Genomic DNA, 17292 nt, shown 5'->3' on the forward strand with positions numbered 1-17292 from the left:
AGCGGACAGACGTGACAGAAGGTGAGCGATCGCATGCTCGCCCGAGCGGGTTCGTACGCAACCCGGGCCGGAGTACAGCCGGCAGAGCAATAATCACACACGGAAAGCAATTTCAATTTCAATACACCAAAACGTCACACATCCAACCATTAGCGCGATAAGTAATATTATCTACGGCACACATTTGCGAAACGGGGGGTTTTTTTTTTGGGGGTTGCATCCTGCATTAGGGAGACTACACACACACACACACTTGAACAATCTGGTCAAATTCGGTACTCGATTCGGCCACTGTTTTCGTAACGACACCGTTTTGGTGAAGCGGCACCCCCCCACCCACACACACACACACACACCGATGACCATGGCAGACGAAATGTCGTCGTCGGCGCGACCTGCGTACAAAAAGCGCAGCTCGTCGATTTCGGCACCGGCTTGCGCGAGCTTGGAAACGATCATCAGCCCACCGTCGGAGGGCGACACGCCGGACAGCGGCACGCCGGGCTATCGGCGAAGGAAGCCGGCCACACGATCCCAGAGCGCCCGTATCACAGGACCACGATCGGTAAGATATCCCAAAAGAGTGCAGTGGAGTTGGAGTTCTTTAAAGGGTGTGATTTGCTTTGTTTTAATTAGAAGAAGATTTGTAATATTGATTTATTCTATTTACTTCAGAAGATGCTTTCAGTTATAGTTTTGTTTACATTATATTACTAATAATGATTAAATTCTACAATAAAACGGTAAAAATTGTGCAATCATTTCACAAATGTGTAAAAAACACATCTTTCAAATCTCAACTGATGTACTTAGTAGAAAAATTCTTTCCCAAGTACCATTTACCCGGGTGTCTGTTTATTCGTGGTTCTCAAAAATGACAGCTTTCAAAATGCAATTTGACAGATCAACATCAATCCCAATGATGCAAAATAGTTGAGGCTTTAGTTACAGTACACAAACAGCTACCAGGATATGAAATACAGGCAGTTCCCGAGATACGCGATGCTTCCTATGGTGAAAAACTAATTGAAAAATGCCTTCTTTTGTCAGATAAACATTTGATTTTAATTTGTTTTAATGTATTCTTTCAAAAAGCCATTTGAATTACTGATTAAATTCAATACCGAGAAGGAAGTCAACTCCATGATTTTGAAGTATAAACGGAATTGCATCAGGATTCGAAATACGCGGATATTTCCCGGGTTAGGGCGATCCGCTATAACAATTTATCTCGGGGACGACCTGTACACATCTTCGGATACAATACATTTTTTGCTATAATGCTATAATGTAGTTGATGAAGATACCGTATTGGAACGTATTACGGACACCTAAGTAATACCTAAGTAATTGAAATTGTTGTAGAATTCAGAGAGTTAAATGATACAACACCATAGTTTTCTCGTTGCTAATTATCTCAAGAATCATTTCTGATGTACTCCGATGCAGCTAGACGTCAGAGTAAACGGCATTAATGATGAATTTACACTGGAGTCGGTTCTGAAATAAAACTCCTAAGAAAGCCACCGGTTGTGAACTGCCAGGTGGAAAATATTTATTTATCACTAAAATGGGACCAAACAGATGCCTTATTGTTATACGTTTTGAGATCATCACAAACATGTTTCATTCCATTGTGTGCTATCATTCCTTCCTTTGTAAGGAAACTTTTCAAAGCGAAAAACATTGTCTCTTTGGAGGTAATCCAATTATCGATTCTACGTTTGATTTTATTCCTCTGGGGAACGATACCCCGGCAAAGGTAACATTTCTTACCTTTATGGGGTTTGCTTTAAATTCCCACCAGATGGCGCCGCACAGTCGTGCTCAAGCACCACCTTGCTTGTCTCTGCTGGAGCGGCAGATTTGATCGGCGGGGCTTCGATAGCTTGTAGCAAATCACGTCAAGTTGATCCCATCATATCGGCATCGTTCCTGGGGACATTCCATTGCATTTTGGGATGGAAAATGGAAGATTTCCAATACATTGAAATCTCTTGGATACCTTTTTAGGCCGGGATTATTGTAGCTGATCCATTTTTCACCACTTGGCTCAAGGTTTCCTGGGGGAGATATTGTGCACAATATATGCGGAATGCTTATATCTTTCCGTCTCCTTCAACCAAACAATGCATAGAAAGTACAGCAGAGACTTGAGGTAGCGCTGGTGACATTGCTGTGTCGCAAGATAGTTTCAATTGCTACATCCGGGAGCTCAAAGCTGTGACTGGGATATTTACTACCACAAACAGAATTTGAAACTTGTTGTGGTGCTCACGAAATAGTGATGGATGATAGGATGATTCTATGACACCTATTTCATCCGGAACGGGTTAGAAGATATATTTATTTTACTCATAAAAAAACTTATATTTTACCAATTATGTATCACATATTGCTTCCATTTTTCATGTAAAAATGCATTTAGTACACATGTCAATTTATACTAAAACGTCAACACGTAAACGATTATTTTTATAGTAGCAAAACGATAAGTTATGGACAATTTTGTACAGTGGGCACTTATTTTTTGGAAACAGTTGTGTCAGAAAAATTAAATAGAATTATTTTTGTTAAGTGTAAAAACAATATTTTACTATAATTAGATAATGGATCAGATAGAGTACGTTAAGAATAACATATGAAAAAAAATTGCAGCGTTCTAGCTTCATTTTTCACTAAAACAATGGCAAAAACGCAAAAAATCAAGGGGTGCGTACTTTATTTTGACAACCATTGTATATGAATAACTTAGCAAGCTGGTCTTTCGTGTTAATATTGCTATACTCAGATAAATTAAGTAGTAGTTTCAAGGTTTCTTTTATTTTTTAAATCATTCTTTGAGAGATTTCTATTATATTTAACTATTTTATATTATTACTATCTTGCGTAGTATTTAAGATCTTTAGATGTAAAAACTGTCTTTAGATACGAAAAAATTGCTGTAGATTATTAAACAGCTTCGTCAACTGAAATATTTAACAATTAAATTAAGGATAGTGTAACTTAATTCCCTTAATTTTAAACCAATTTTTCCAAATTTTGTACATTTCAATTAAGATTTTAAATAATTCACGTCATTTTCATTTCATGTACATTTTTTTTTGCACTTCCTTCGCTTCCGATGGTACTAATCAGCAACTGTCTGTATCAAACAGGTCCGCCGTAAGCCACAGCCTCCACCGCCAACACTGCAGGACTCGCGGGGTCACTGTACGAGCGAGCCGCGGCTGAATGATTCGGAAACTCCACCACCACAGAAACGCCGAGGATCACAAAGGCGTCCGATGCACAATTCAGGTACGGATCACACACATACAAAGCGCCGGTAAACGACCGATAGGCTTGAAGGCTAGAGCATTATTGTTGCTTTTGGTTTGCCGCACAGACCGTGCCGCTTTTTTCTTTGCTAACAGAACAGTTAATACAATGTTGTATTTGTTACATGCCAATGTTTTTTTTTCTGTAACGCTTATGCTTTGTTTGTTAAAAAAAAACCGTGGGAAAATGGAGGGGTTTGACTTTAATTTACCAACAAAAAAAACAGTGTCTCACAACGACTATTCGACGGCAATGGCGCATGAATCATTTTTGACATTTTCCTCATTGCAGAGCGGCGCCATCAAAATGTAAGGATTAAGTTAGGTATGGTGAAAAAGCGCAAATGCTTATTATAAATAGCCTTCTTCCTGGGATTTGATACGTGATTGTGTGTGTGTTTGTGTATTTCTCCACCTGTTTCTATCTGTCTGTCAAACCTCCATCTGTCGTTATTCCCCGTTGACCGTTGACAATGCCGCATGGATTCCGCCTGTGAATCTACTACCGTTGCAAATGTTTTCCTTGTGGTTTATCTTTTCTCGTTCCTTCCCACTTTTCCACCCCCGTTTCTTCTTTCACTCCCCGCCTTCGGCACACCACCCGAAACGAACGTCCTCCACAACTATTCTTCTTCCCGGCTAGCAGTTGCGATTTGTACCGAGTGAGTGATCCTTAGAATGTAAATATTCCTTCAGAATTTCCCTACACGGACCATCACCACCAGTTTGCCGGTTTTGTGCAAACTTCCCCAAGCATTCCCGGAGCCGTTGGCCGGTTTGTGCACTACCGTCCTGTGATCGCATACCGTGTGTTGTGTCCCTTCGCACCATTCTCTGATGTTTGATGGTGATGTTATACCCTGTCCCAAAATGGTCCCCCTCCCCCATTTCTTCCCCAACAGAACTCAGAAATTCCAATTTCAGCTCATGTCAGTTGTCGGGTCCTTTGAATACGCCCACCACTACACTTGCTGCCGGTGTGTAAGTTTACGGACGTATCTTCACCAACGCGAGTCCGGCACGTCGGTGTCCTGGATTGCGGGTTTTGTAATCGACCGACCGAGAAATGTTTTCTCGTTAGGTGATAGTGTTTCGAAACTCGGCACCCGGGCCCGGAGCTTTCAGTCAAAGTTGTCGGGCACCGGCGCATCGATCGACACTGTGGGTGGGTGGGTGGCGGTGGCGGTGTTTGCATGCATGCCGTGCATGTGTGGGAAACACCTCGCAATGGGAATCCTCGCACTGGTTTCGTCAACTGTGCTTTTTCATTTACATCGAACGTAATCGGTAAATGATATGGCCTGATTATTTCAACCCCTCGCTTTCCATTCACCTCAACCGCCCGTTTTCCCCTTTGGCCGGTTCGTTGGGTTTGCTGGTTGATGGCCTTGAAAATGGGGCATTTTCTCCGGTAGCGAAACTTTAAGCTTTAACTCAAAGCGTTTTGTATTTGATATTGGAATATTTGATAAATGGGTCAACACCTGCACTGTTTCTTGATATTAGTAAGTCTTTGATTAAGTTGAACCTCTATTTTATGCTTTTAAATAGAGATTCATGTATAGTTCTGGGTAAATTTACTTGAAGCAACATTTCAACTGCGGGAGGACTGATTGTTTAAAGGGGCAATTCATAATCGGCCGAGACAAAAGCTTTTACCAACGTCGTATGTCAGAGTTTATTGTTGGGAGCGTACAAAGCTGATGTTTAACATTTTCTGTTTTCTTTAGATTCAATCGAATTGCTTATGTTGTACATTTTGCAAAGCTTTTTGTACATTTGTTTCGCTTGCCTGTGCTAGGGTGACTTCCATTCCTTACGTAACGCTTGCAGCAATAGGCAATTAAAGTTAGTGTGCTAACAGAGAAAGCATAGGGCACCATTTCTTTCAACTAATTCTAATCGACAAAGATGCTACCATCTCCAAAACCTTCCAACACACAAGAAGTGCAGGCAGTCCCCGAGATACGCGGATTCGGAGATATGCCGTTTTTAGACATTTTTAACAGCTGACTTAATTTATAGCACAAAACGAAAGCAAAGAGGTGAAACAAAAATGATCGCAAATACATTTCTTTGGTCATGTAAAACATTGTTTTTGATTTATTTTAATGCGTTCTTTTAAAAAGTCGCCTGATTTGCTGAATAAATTAAGTGCACAGAAGGAAGGCATCTTTGTAACTTTGAATTAGAAACGATTTTACTCCTGGATTCGACTTACACGGAAATTCGAGATACGCGGATATTATACTTTTGTTTCCAAAGTTATATTCAATTAGCAAAATCTACTCCATAAAATAGCCAAAGGAGTACAAAAATTGCTTCAAACCTACTATCGACATCGTCCAAAACTTGAAGTCCTTGGTGCGAGGTTTTAATGTGAGAGTCATAGAATCAATATGGCAGCATTGTTGTCTGTTATATCTTATCTTTTATAGCTTAAATATATTTAACATATCTGGTTGAAAAGTGTGGCATCGTTCGAAAATTTTATTTAATTTTGCAATAAAAATTTTACTTGCGAGGGTTGACGGAATCGTCATAAAATTAATACAGAGGTGGTGCCTCGATTTTTGCGTTACGTAATAAATAGATGTGCCATGAATATTAGTTAGCGGCTTTATCGGAAACTATTAAGAGCTTTTTTATATGTTGGTTATGTTATCGACCGTCATAGAGTTCAAGTTTCCTAACAAAATTGTTCGAAACTTTTTGCGTGCGTGCGTGCTTAAACTTTTTGATCAATTTTGATCCAAACGAAATGGTCTATACTTTTCAACACATTTCTAGAAGCAGAGAGAAGGAGTTATCATCTAAAATATTAGTTAATAAATCAGAACTTCCGCTAATTAAACCTCAGTTTAATCAAGACTCAACTCCTTGAAGATGTAAATACCTGGGTGATAATGGAATCTTAAATTATTCAAATATTTAAAAAAATCTTTTATCAAATCGATGTTGATTATCTTAATTTTTAATTTAGGTGTTTTACCATCAGTAGAATAGTATAAATTATAAATAAATATTATACCTTGCAAAAAAACGGTGTCCTTTTTCAGTGTCAGTACAAAGTAGTGCATGCTTAATTAGCAACTCCTTTGAATGTGTCGTTATCGCCTTCACCAAAAGAATTCTGGGAAAAGGTCCCCGAAATACCGATCCCGCAAAACTGCCGCCCGAAATGCTGTGTTAATGAATGCTAAAATCGTTTCCCATTCTTCCCACCTGTTCTACCATACACGACCCCCTTCGCACCGGCCTTCACGCACTGCTTCCGCGGACCGCAGCAACGCCAAGGAAATCGAACGCTTTTCTGGACGTGCCACAGATCAACCTACAGCACCTGCAGATAGACGATCAGGACGACGATGACAATATCAGACTGAGAACGTTCAGCTCATCGAAGCAGGGTAAGTTGCCGGGACCCGGGGTTTTTGCCCCGAAAACCCAACAAAAGGGCCTAACAAGCGGGTGCGGGATTTAATTTGCCATTTCGGCAAATGGCAATTTCAGTCGTGCGGTACGCTTCATAACCGGTCCTAGAATGGAAGAAAGCGTGCGCGATTGTACACGCCGCTGGCGATGCGTGCAATTTCGCCGAAGGGTTCACCGCCGCCCGGCCGATTGTTCCGGGTTCCGGCCCTTTTCATCTGCGAGGCGTGACGATGGGCCTGCCGGGTTTTTCGGCGCTCAGCCATTTGTAATGAGCATTCGAATTGGCGCTGTTCCGGGCAGCCGGAAATAATATCTGTTTTTGGGGAGGACAAGGTTTCGAACGCGGTACACGTTTGCCGTTGGGTCGAAAATAGCGGTCCTGTTGTAAAATTAACTAAGTAATTATGAACGCACTGTATCATCGGATTGGTAGCAAGATGCGTATAGATGTTGAAATTGAATGTTATTGGAGGTTTGAAGTTTACCGAACGAAGAAGAAATGATTTTTATGCTCATTTGTTTAATTTGTATGTAGTATTTTAAATACTTTTTGTTACTGAAAAGTTTCTAAAATACAAACACGGAAGCGCCCCAAATATGGAGTCGCCCAGTAGTTTAGTATTAAGCCCTTTACAGGGTTTCGACCGATATAATGCAAACTTTTCAATCACTTGCAGGAGAATGTTGCAAACAGATAGCCCTCACTTTAAGCTGAAAGCCCCAAGGAATAGAAAAAAATCAAATATATTATACAATGACCGATTTAATACCTTTTCTAATTTTTTTTCTCAATAGCAATGAATCTCCAAAAAATAAACAAAATAGGCTAAAATTTGCACTTATTTCTTATTTCTTAATTTACATACAGTGTTCTCCGTAACTTTTTGACAGTTTCGCAATGTTTTTTTTTTCGTTTCGTCCCAACTATTTTTAAATCCGTGCCGGGATTTTTTTTACTTCGTCTCATATATTTTAGAAACTATCAAAAAAGCTTCGAGATGGATTCACAAAAAGCTGAGATTAAAATTGCTGAAAAAAGCTGAATAAATTGTGGGAAACCCTGTAATTTTGTTTGACACGTGAAAAATATCAGATAAGACGTTTTTTTATATAAAATAAAACGAGTTAGCCAACGCTAAAATAATGGAGCTATTGCTTTCATATGTCGAATAAATTATCTCAAGGAGATATCGTTAGAAATATGGGTCAATGGTGAACGGAAACCGTTCCATACGCCACCAGTTGTAAACGACCGATAAAAGCAGCGACGAATTCGATGATCATTGTGCAAAGTCGCCCGAAAGCATCACATTATACGGGTTGTTTCCGCTTTCTATTCCTACCGTTTGCAGGCGTCGTAAACCGGGGCGACTCGTTTCGCAGGCGGCGGTCCAGAAGCAACAGCCTGGCACCGGTTAGTCCGGTGCGGGTTGTGGACGAGGTCCTAACACCACCGACCGGACCGATCGATTCCTACTGCGTCTTTATGATTGGGGCACCCGGTGTCGGTAAGGGCGCGCTCCTGTCACAGTTCCGTTCGTCGGAGTGTATTAATGCGTACGATACGCGAGGTAAGCGACGCATCATGGTCTATGGTCAAGATAAAATGGCACGTCGTCTTCCGCTCGGTCGCTCGTACGGGTGTGGGCAAGATGATGTGCTTTTATTGCGCCTGGGCTACAATCATATGGGTTTCTAATGGTTTCTCGTTACGCGTTTTTTTTTTTTTTTGGTCCGCCAGAGTCACCGGGCGAGCAGAACATATCCATCATACTGAATGGCGAGGAATCGGAGCTGAAGTTCGTCACCGACAGCATGGGCAACAAGGTAAGGATGTGACCAGAAGGCTAGAAGTAGTGTGCAAAGTTATTTAGCACTGTGAGTGATTTTCTTGTTCAGTGAATCATGTTGCCATTGTTGATTTGGCACTGTAATGCAATCAATGGGTAGTGTCTGTGCGAAATTGGAGTTTCGCTTTGCACGGGAAGCTCAATGAAATGGCATTTATTTTGTGAGGCAACGTTTATTAAGTACTGTTGTTGATCACATAATACATCATAATCACCATCTGGAGTTGTCTTAATAAAGACGATCGCATGAAACTGTCCATTTCTAGGACGATAATCCGTGTTGCGACCAGAATTGTGTCAATTAAAATAATTAGAATGGAACAGTACTACATTTTTAGATGACGGACAATCAACTGAAAGCAGCTGTATGAACTTCATGATCAAGTGTTTTTTTAAATGATAACAATTAGTCAACTGACTAGCTGGTAGTAGCTGCAAAATCGTAGATTCTTCCTACAGCTCAGTGAGTTATAATTTGGTCGTTTTGCACACAGTTGAAGGCAACTTTTAACTCAACTCAAGATAGAAGAAGTTTTCGACGACTCCAATTTTACCAACCCAAAATGCGCGATTCGGCATTAGTTTGCGTGGCCACAATAGCTTTTGGTGGGTTTTGTCTCAATCAACACCAAAGTTAGCCGCCGTCTAGATGATCCTTTTGGGAGGCAGTTACTGCACAAACCAGCAATAAACCGAATGATGTCTATATCATCATCGTATCTCAGATTGGTTTGAATGCTGAAGGTTCCCAAAATTGTTCACCCTCTTTGTACTGCGTGGTTCTAGTGGAAACGTGTGCGTGAGTTCTTATTGGGGGATCTCATTTTAACCGTATACCCTCGTGTGCTATCGCTACTCTGGCTGTGGTAAGATAGTGATACTGGGGCGCCTCAAGATTTGATTAATAGTTGATTTATTCAAAGGATGGGGCCAATTTGACGTCAAAGTACTGTGTAAAATACCTTGAAAAAGTACCTAGTATCAATAAATATGTCCAATATACTAAAACATCTTTAACTTAAAAATAAGACAGTAAAAATTCCGCATAAGTTACGCTCATTTAGAATATTTTTTTACAGTTGTATAAGTGACAGTTTTATTAAACTAAGCTTGTGGTAGTTTTGCACGATTTTAGTAGAAAAAACTCATTCATTACAAAATGCCTGTTAGTGCTGCTGGCAACCCTGAATTAACCGCTGTCACTTAATCACACATTAATCACTTGGATGGTGTACCATTTATGCATGGTAAAAGTTTTCGACCATACTCTGTAAACGCAGCTATCACGAGCTGTCATTGGCAAACTCCCAAACTTAGAGAAACATGAAATTAGTAAACATATTAGTGACCAAATATCATGTTCAGCTTAGAGAAAGTGTTGTTAAGGAGCCTTTGCAGCTTTGAGAGACGTTGGCATTGGTCTTCACACGACAGGACCGGTCCAAAATCCCATCCGGACCAATCCTCCGTACGCAGGACTGACTATCCAACTAAGGCTAAAAATAAAATCAAACAAAGCCAGAAATGGTAAGCCCTAGACTTCTTGAGGTTTTGTTGTACCGATAGAGGGAGAATAAACGAAAACAGTGGATACTTCAAAATGGATCACTTGTTCGTTTCGCCACCAAAAATACCTTAACATGTTTGCAATTTCCAGTGTAAATAGACGACGTTGGCGCTACACAATTCACAACACGGTTGTACAATCGCTGCCAAACGCTGTACTTCACGGACTTCATATCGCCAATGTGATAACCGTAAAGCCGTGTCCATAAATCACTACACTCAAACGGCATAAAATGTTCGATTAGCTAACGTTAAATCTGAGCGCAGAAAATAAACCGCATGTTAACCGCCCATTGCGCCGGGAGGCATGATTTAGATTGTAGCGAACGTCCGATAAAATCAACTTATTCGCAAGCGTATGGCAAGGCGTCCCTCGAGACCTAACCACACAGCCTTAAAGCCGTAAGTGAGATTAACGAAGCGAGATACATATTAATGTTTATGGCTACTCCCTTCAAGCCTGTAATCTTCAAAGCACAAAGCACATGGTAATGGTTGGCAGGGAGATTACAACAAATCGTATTAAAGCCAAAACAAAACAAACACCAAAAAAAGCAGGAAAATTGAACGGAAACAACAGCGCACAATCTGCAACAAACGGATGCGAATGGGAAGTAATAGGTCGAGAGATGGTGAAATTAAATTTCCCTAGCCCGACCGGTAACCACTTCGGGTTTGGGGTTTTAATTGGCCGAGTTACGGCGCATCGAATGAAAAATTAATCAGCATTCAAATGAAATCATGGTCAAGTTAAAAGCCGACCAGCAGCATGAAAGCGTGACCTCACGCCTTGGGGCGTTTTTTTGTTTCTTGTTGCCAAACAGACACACAAACAAATGAAATAAAATGGACACACAGCGACCGAACAAACGCATCACGCCTCCGATGCTAATTGCGAATTCATGGCCAATCTTTTTTATTGCGGATTCATCAACACCTTCCTACACACCGTTTACCGTGCTGGGTTCGTTTCGCCGATTGTATCTCTTTCGCCCGTGCGTGTGTCCGGGCGGTGGATCACAACAGGATCGTGGCCTACTAAGCGAACACCCTGTGCATAGTAATTACTTTATCAAAACCTTTAAAAGCGACCATTCCTGTCCTGTTTTTTTTTTTACTTTATTTTACCGTATAACAAATGGTTCTTCCATGCATGGTGCTTAAAACGCTTCAACGATCCGGCAGGGTTGTGCGCAGGGCGGTGCTGAAGGTTGCGTGCTGCAGGGCAACCACGGAACGGACTTCAACTTCAGCACTGTCAGCTCGACGAGGCGACAGTCCGTTTTATTATTTTGCACCCGCAGCGCAGAACGCGTGGCGGAGGATTTAAGTGAAAGCTGTCGGCTAGGATTCCCGGTACCGGCCGGAACCATTCCGACCCACTGATGCTAATCTGGGCAAGTCATTCCGTCCGTCTACGGCTGACCGAGCACAAGAAGCTGTCAGAATGTATAAGGATAACCGGTTTGGATCCGGGGGATCCCGGGACGCCCGGAGCCATTTTTGTAAACTACATTCCAGCGTACCGGGGTCGTCCATTTTGGCGTCACGTTTGTGTCTAACCCTGGCCGGGGGAAAGGAACAAAAAGCACGCAACAACAATATGGACATCTATTCCTAGTGTGTTTTGGGGGGATTTTCGGGAGCTTTTGCCCGTTAACCCTTGAGTTACAGAGTTAACCCTTGAGTGTGTAGAATTAATAGAAATTGTTTATTATATTACTAATGGTAGAAAATATAATATGGCCTCCCGTGTGCTTGAAAATCTTAAAAAGCAAAATATTTTGCTTACCTTTGCAAAAAATTTATTAGTCTCCGCCTGAACCAAAGCAAACGGAAATTTAGATACAGGAAGATGAATATTTAAATCGAGCCCTCGTGCTGTGAAACACTTCACTGTTTGCTATCACACCCGCACCCGCACGGCATCCCGTACCTAGTTGTAACACTTTAAGCGTTGAAAGATGATATCCTATTATAGGAAGAAAGGTTTATCCGTACAGAGGAAGGGAGAGAGAGAGACCAAACGAGACTCACTTTGTATGGCGCCGCATTATGTCCTAATCGGCAGACAGCAAATGGAATCGTTTATGAATTTTAAACAGAACGAAACTCGAACCGGGGGTGTGAAACTGAAGCCCCGAGGGTCAAATACAAACACTCGCACACATATACAGCTCTTCACATGTAGGCGATTTTATATCATCCGTAGAATGAACGTGTTTAATCAGTGGAAGATCGGTGTATCCTTGCTACACCTTTTGTGCATACAGAAACCACTATCTATGTGTTTTGGCCCATTTTGGGTTTTTTTTTCCTAGGGTCGAAGTATAGTTCCAAATTAGAAATTCAGTAAGCAAAATGTAACTGAGTCATCGTGTTTTTTTTTTTTGCTGAGAGAGTAGATAACAGCTTTGGGACAAACGAAGGACCCGGAATATCCGGCAATGGAGGCGCATGGTTTTCCATGCCGTGCGGAGTAGATTGATGCCGGTTCAAACAGTTGCGTGAGGTGTATTTGTCTTCCCCATACTTACACACACGCACACACTCAAGACACACATTTCCTTAATCAAAGATATGATTTGCATCGCCAGGTGAACCCCGTGTGGTACGTGCCATGATAATAAGATTGCGACGATCCATATTTATGCGGCTATGCATTTGTCTTGATTGTTTTTCTGCCGCTTTATGCGTACATGGCAGCTGTGGAGTTCATGAATATTTTAAAACAGAACAGGATAAATTTGAATTTGTGTGGGGGGAAAAAACAGGAGAGTGAAGGAATGAATAACAGGGTTATTTTGTTTGTGTGTTGCGTTCTGCGAAATTGCAGTGGATTGATGGAGGAATTGCTAATGAACACGGTTATTGTTTTAAAATGCGTAGTGCTACTATTACTTTACATATTTTCTTTTCAATAACATTAAAAAATGTAAATTTTTAGAGCAATTACAAAGAGAAAATTAAAAAAGAACAGTTAAAGTCAAACGTTTTGGAATGGAAGTAGGTCATGCCTGTCCCACATTAACGTTAACAGTTAGACTGCTTATCCTAGAGTACGATATTTGCAACGTATATTTCGCAAAGAGGAGACCGTTCCATGATTTGCATTGTAATATTGTTACAAGGAGTAATAATGAATGGAGTGTAATAATGAATGTTTTGGAAGGAGTTTTATATGCATCTTTAGTGTGGAGTCATTCACATCAGGGCTCGACTTCGAATTAGTAGTGGGACTTCAAGAGCTCCTCCATAAAAAACTAAAAAAAAATAAAAACGTTCTTAAGACCACTTAAGAACTACCATAAGTGAAATAAAAATCTTTTTTGAGCAATTCGATTTTAAATGAAAACCTACTACAGCCCATAAATCCAGGACAAAACAGTGCGATTCCCAACGGGATGGTCTATTTTTTCATTTTGTGGACATTCATTTCTAACAAAACATCCTCAAAGCTTTATTCTGAGGCCTTGAAGGCTATTAAAAATGAGGTTTTTCATCAATTTAAGATCATTTTTTGCTAACCAAATTTTCACCTAAAACTCCATTTATGGAAGCGCGCACCTGCTGGATCTACTGAACCTACTCCAACTCGAACTAGCTGCACCCAAGGGTTGGAATGAATTCTTGACTTCTGCACACGGACTGTTCAAGTCCTAATAATCTCAGTATTACGGCACTAGCTCTGGGAACTTCGAAAATTTTCTCCCGAGAGCTTCTAGACAATTCCGCAAATGTTAATATAATTCATTCAAACAGACCAGAAGACAGTTACAAACACAAAAGTTTATTAGCTGAAGGGAGTTCGTCTAGTCAACAAGTTGAACCTGTCACAAGTTTAAATGACGGACAGCTGCGCCCAACTTATTGCTCCAAAAATCAAGCACTTCGCTATAATTACTTTACGCTAAGCGTGCAAAGGCTAGAACAACACACAAAGCAACCGAACGCGACAGGACATTGCGGCGAAAATAAAAACCCACCCCCCAGGAGTCGCCATCATTAAATCATTACTAATTGGTGAGAAAATGTAAAGCAATGGATTCAATTGAACCGTGGTCAATTAGTCAAACCGGTTCCCGCGAAACAGACTGAAAGAAGGTGCCGCGACCGTGACTGGTGGTGGGATTTGTTTGTGGAAGCTATTCGAATCAGAAGAGAGAGAGAGAGAGTGCCCGGGTTAGGGATTAAAGCAGTCACAAGGCAGGTCCTACCCACCCTCCAGGATACCATGGACAGATAAATGTCGTGTCCCCACGGGAGTGTGTTCGCTTGTATTTGCGAAGCGATAAAATATTCCACAGCGTCGCCGTCGTCATTCGAACGGATGTCGGTCTAATCGGAAGTGAATCGTTGGTGGGGGTTATGAGGAGGGAGGCATGCGACACCGGTCCGAACGGAATACTAATGCGAAATGCGAGTTGACATAATCAAGCTAATCCAGATTGGCGGTTTGGCGGTTTCGGGGCGGCAGGGAGGCGAGCCTTTTTTGCGCCTGACTTGTGTGTCTGAGTGCCTTGATTAAGTCGTTTTTTTTTTGGTCCCTTCGCCCCTCTCTTTTTGCAGGATGAAATGCTCAAGGCGGACGCATTTCTGGTGGTGTACTCCGTGGTAGACAAGGCGACATTTAGCCGGGCCGACCAGCTGCTCAACATGCTGCACGATATGGACGTGAGCCGGTCCCGGCCGACCATTCTCGTGGCGAACAAGATCGATTTGGCCCGATCCCGTGCCGTCTCATCGCAGGGTAAGCAAGCGAACCCTGCCTTCTGGTTCTCCTCCCTCTTAAAGGTGACAGCTTCGAGTGAGCCTTAGCAATGACACGTACCCTTTCTATCGTCCTTCGCCAGATGGCAAATGTTTAGCCTGTACGCACAAAATCAAATTCATCGAGGTATCGGTAGCGATCAACCATAACGTGGATGAACTATTGGCCGGCATCCTGTCACAGATACGTCTCAAAAGGGAACAATCCGCCGTACAGGTACAGTACCGATCAAATAACTCCACATCATTTTGTGTTCTCTGTGTTTGCGTGCTAGTGATGTGCACAATGACTCAGAACGAACGAATGATTTGATTCTTGCTAGAGAGAGAGTTAATTCAAATCACCAAGAAGAGTATTTGTAACTCTATTGCGGTTTAACTCATTCACAGAGAATAAAATCATTTCAAACAACTTTCATTTAACTCTTCATGGCTACCATTAACTCACGGTTTCATTCATGTGTTAACTCTTTTTTGAGTCAACTCAGGATTTAACTCTTCATGGCTACCTTCATCTTACGATTTCAATCATGAGCTAACTTTTGAGTGAGTTAACTCAGGATTTAACTCTTCAAATCGACCACTTCAACTCACCTCAACATCAGTCATCCAAAAGAGTTAAATCTTGAGTTAACTCCCACAGGAACTAACTCGTGATCGAAATCGTGAGTTGAAGGCCGGTGAAATGAGTTAAATCATGAGTTAACTTACACATGAACTGACTTATGATTTAAATCGTGAGTTGAAGGCCGGTGAGAAGAGTTAAATACTGAGTTAACTCACACACGAGCTAACTCATGGTTTAAATCGTAAGTTGAAGGTTTCCTTGAAGAGTTAAATCCTGAGTTAACTCACACATGAGTTAACTCATAATTTAAATCTTTATTCTAACTCTTAGACTCCTTGAACTGAATTAATTTTCCCATCTCAAGTGTGTTTTTTAACGCTTTTGTTTTATCGCTTTTGTTCCGCTACAGGGAATTCGAGAACCGTCGTCTGCGCATTGGTACAAAAATCGTAGCGTCGTCCGAGCGTCGATGAAGGCACGTCAGATGATCACGTGGATATTCGGCAAGGAGGATTCCAAGTTTAAGAACTGCGAAAATCTGCAGGTGCTGTAAGCGTTTGTAGGTGTGTTCCGGAGTGTGTGGGACACTTGCCGCTCCACGCGCTCAAAAAAAAAAAGCAGCCAACATTGGATAGCAGCTGATCGGTCGATAGCAAACCGCGCCTAACAGCACACTGGTACGATCAGTAGTTCCGAGCAGGAGTTTGAGGCGTAGCGAAGCAGCAAACAAAAATTCAAAACCCAAACAAAAACAAACATCAAACCCGTAAACATTGATATATCGTTATACATCTTGCTAAAAAAGTGCCTTCTGGTCAGCGTATCTGAAACCGCGTAGATATGTATAATGTAAGGTGAGGTAGGGGCGGCGCTGTTGCACAGGACGGTTTCTATCAAGGCTCAAGCTGCAAACGGTGCGAGCGATCTTGCACGACAAAAAAACATGCCCCAAAGCCACGTTCGGTAATCGGGTCACCAAAAATCAAATAATGGAACCCTTCGTGGTGGCACACTGTGAGTGAAAGTTTTGCACGAACTTTCACTGTGCACCTCGGCGTAATGGTAGTGAAGCAAAACAAACCAAAAAAAGGGGGGTATAAATCAAATTAAAACTAGTAAGAAAACTTTATATACTATGTGCCATTGCCGCAAGTTTCGTTAGTAAATCTCTACTACTACCACTTAAGAATCGGCTTTGTTTTCCAAGCATGTTTTGGTTCCATGTAAAAAACGGAACTCGAAACATTGACGGTTACAAAACACATACAAACACACAAAAACCCTATATAGACATAAATCTTTTCCGGAGTGCATCTCCAAAGCGCAATGGGATAAGCTGGCAAGGGGAAAAGAATGAGCAAGTAAAAGTAAATCAGAAATAAAACAACTTTAATACAACAAAACATTGGGTAAAAAGTTAAATAAAATAAACACAATGTAAGTTGATAGAAGAAACGTTAAATATGAATAGATGATAAAAAAGGTGAAAACAAAACAACAACACATATGCAAGAAAAGAAGCATAGATAAAAAAACATGAAAAGAAACGGTGAAAAGGAAGAAAAAAACAACTGGAAACAATAACATTAGTGAACAAGTGCAGCAATAGTAGCAAAAACAACAACAAAAAAAAACTTTAAAAGAAAACGTAGCTATGTAAGGCGTCTTATATAAACAAAATATTCTAACAAAACATACAAAGTGAAGCAAAAAAAAAAAGAAGAAACGGATATGCGCCGCCATTTGCGCCACCGTTCGTTTTGCGGATTGTCAAAAGAGGACA

The 17292-nt window shown here is 41.2% G+C and overlaps 1 protein-coding gene across 1 annotated transcript; it reads left to right on the forward strand.

Moving 5' to 3' along the window:
- Positions 1–358: 358 nt before the first annotated feature.
- On the forward strand, positions 359–16062 carry LOC128711423 (GTP-binding protein GEM). Its single transcript, XM_053806299.1, has 9 exons — positions 359–565; positions 3159–3300; positions 3613–3645; positions 6608–6730; positions 8108–8326; positions 8497–8582; positions 14741–14921; positions 15025–15158; positions 15919–16062. Exons 1-9 carry the CDS (start codon positions 359–361, stop codon positions 16060–16062), a joined length of 1269 nt encoding a protein of 422 aa, XP_053662274.1.
- The last annotated feature ends 1230 nt before the right edge of the window (positions 16063–17292 follow it).

The sequence above is a fragment of the Anopheles marshallii genome, chromosome 3 (assembly GCF_943734725.1).
Source record: "Anopheles marshallii chromosome 3, idAnoMarsDA_429_01, whole genome shotgun sequence".
NCBI lineage: Eukaryota > Metazoa > Arthropoda > Insecta > Diptera > Culicidae > Anopheles > Anopheles marshallii.

What these genes read in the sequence shown, in the direction of transcription:
- LOC128711423 (XM_053806299.1), top strand. Translation starts at nt 359, where the DNA reads ATGACCATGGCAGACGAAATGTCGTCGTCGGCGCGACCTGCGTACAAA. An exon ending in GTATCACAGGACCACGATCG is followed by an intron (nt 566 to 3,158) that starts GTAAGATATCCC and finishes TGTATCAAACAG; the next exon opens with GTCCGCCGTAAGCCACAGCC. An exon ending in GTTCAGCTCATCGAAGCAGG is followed by an intron (nt 6,731 to 8,107) that starts GTAAGTTGCCGG and finishes TACCGTTTGCAG; the next exon opens with GCGTCGTAAACCGGGGCGAC.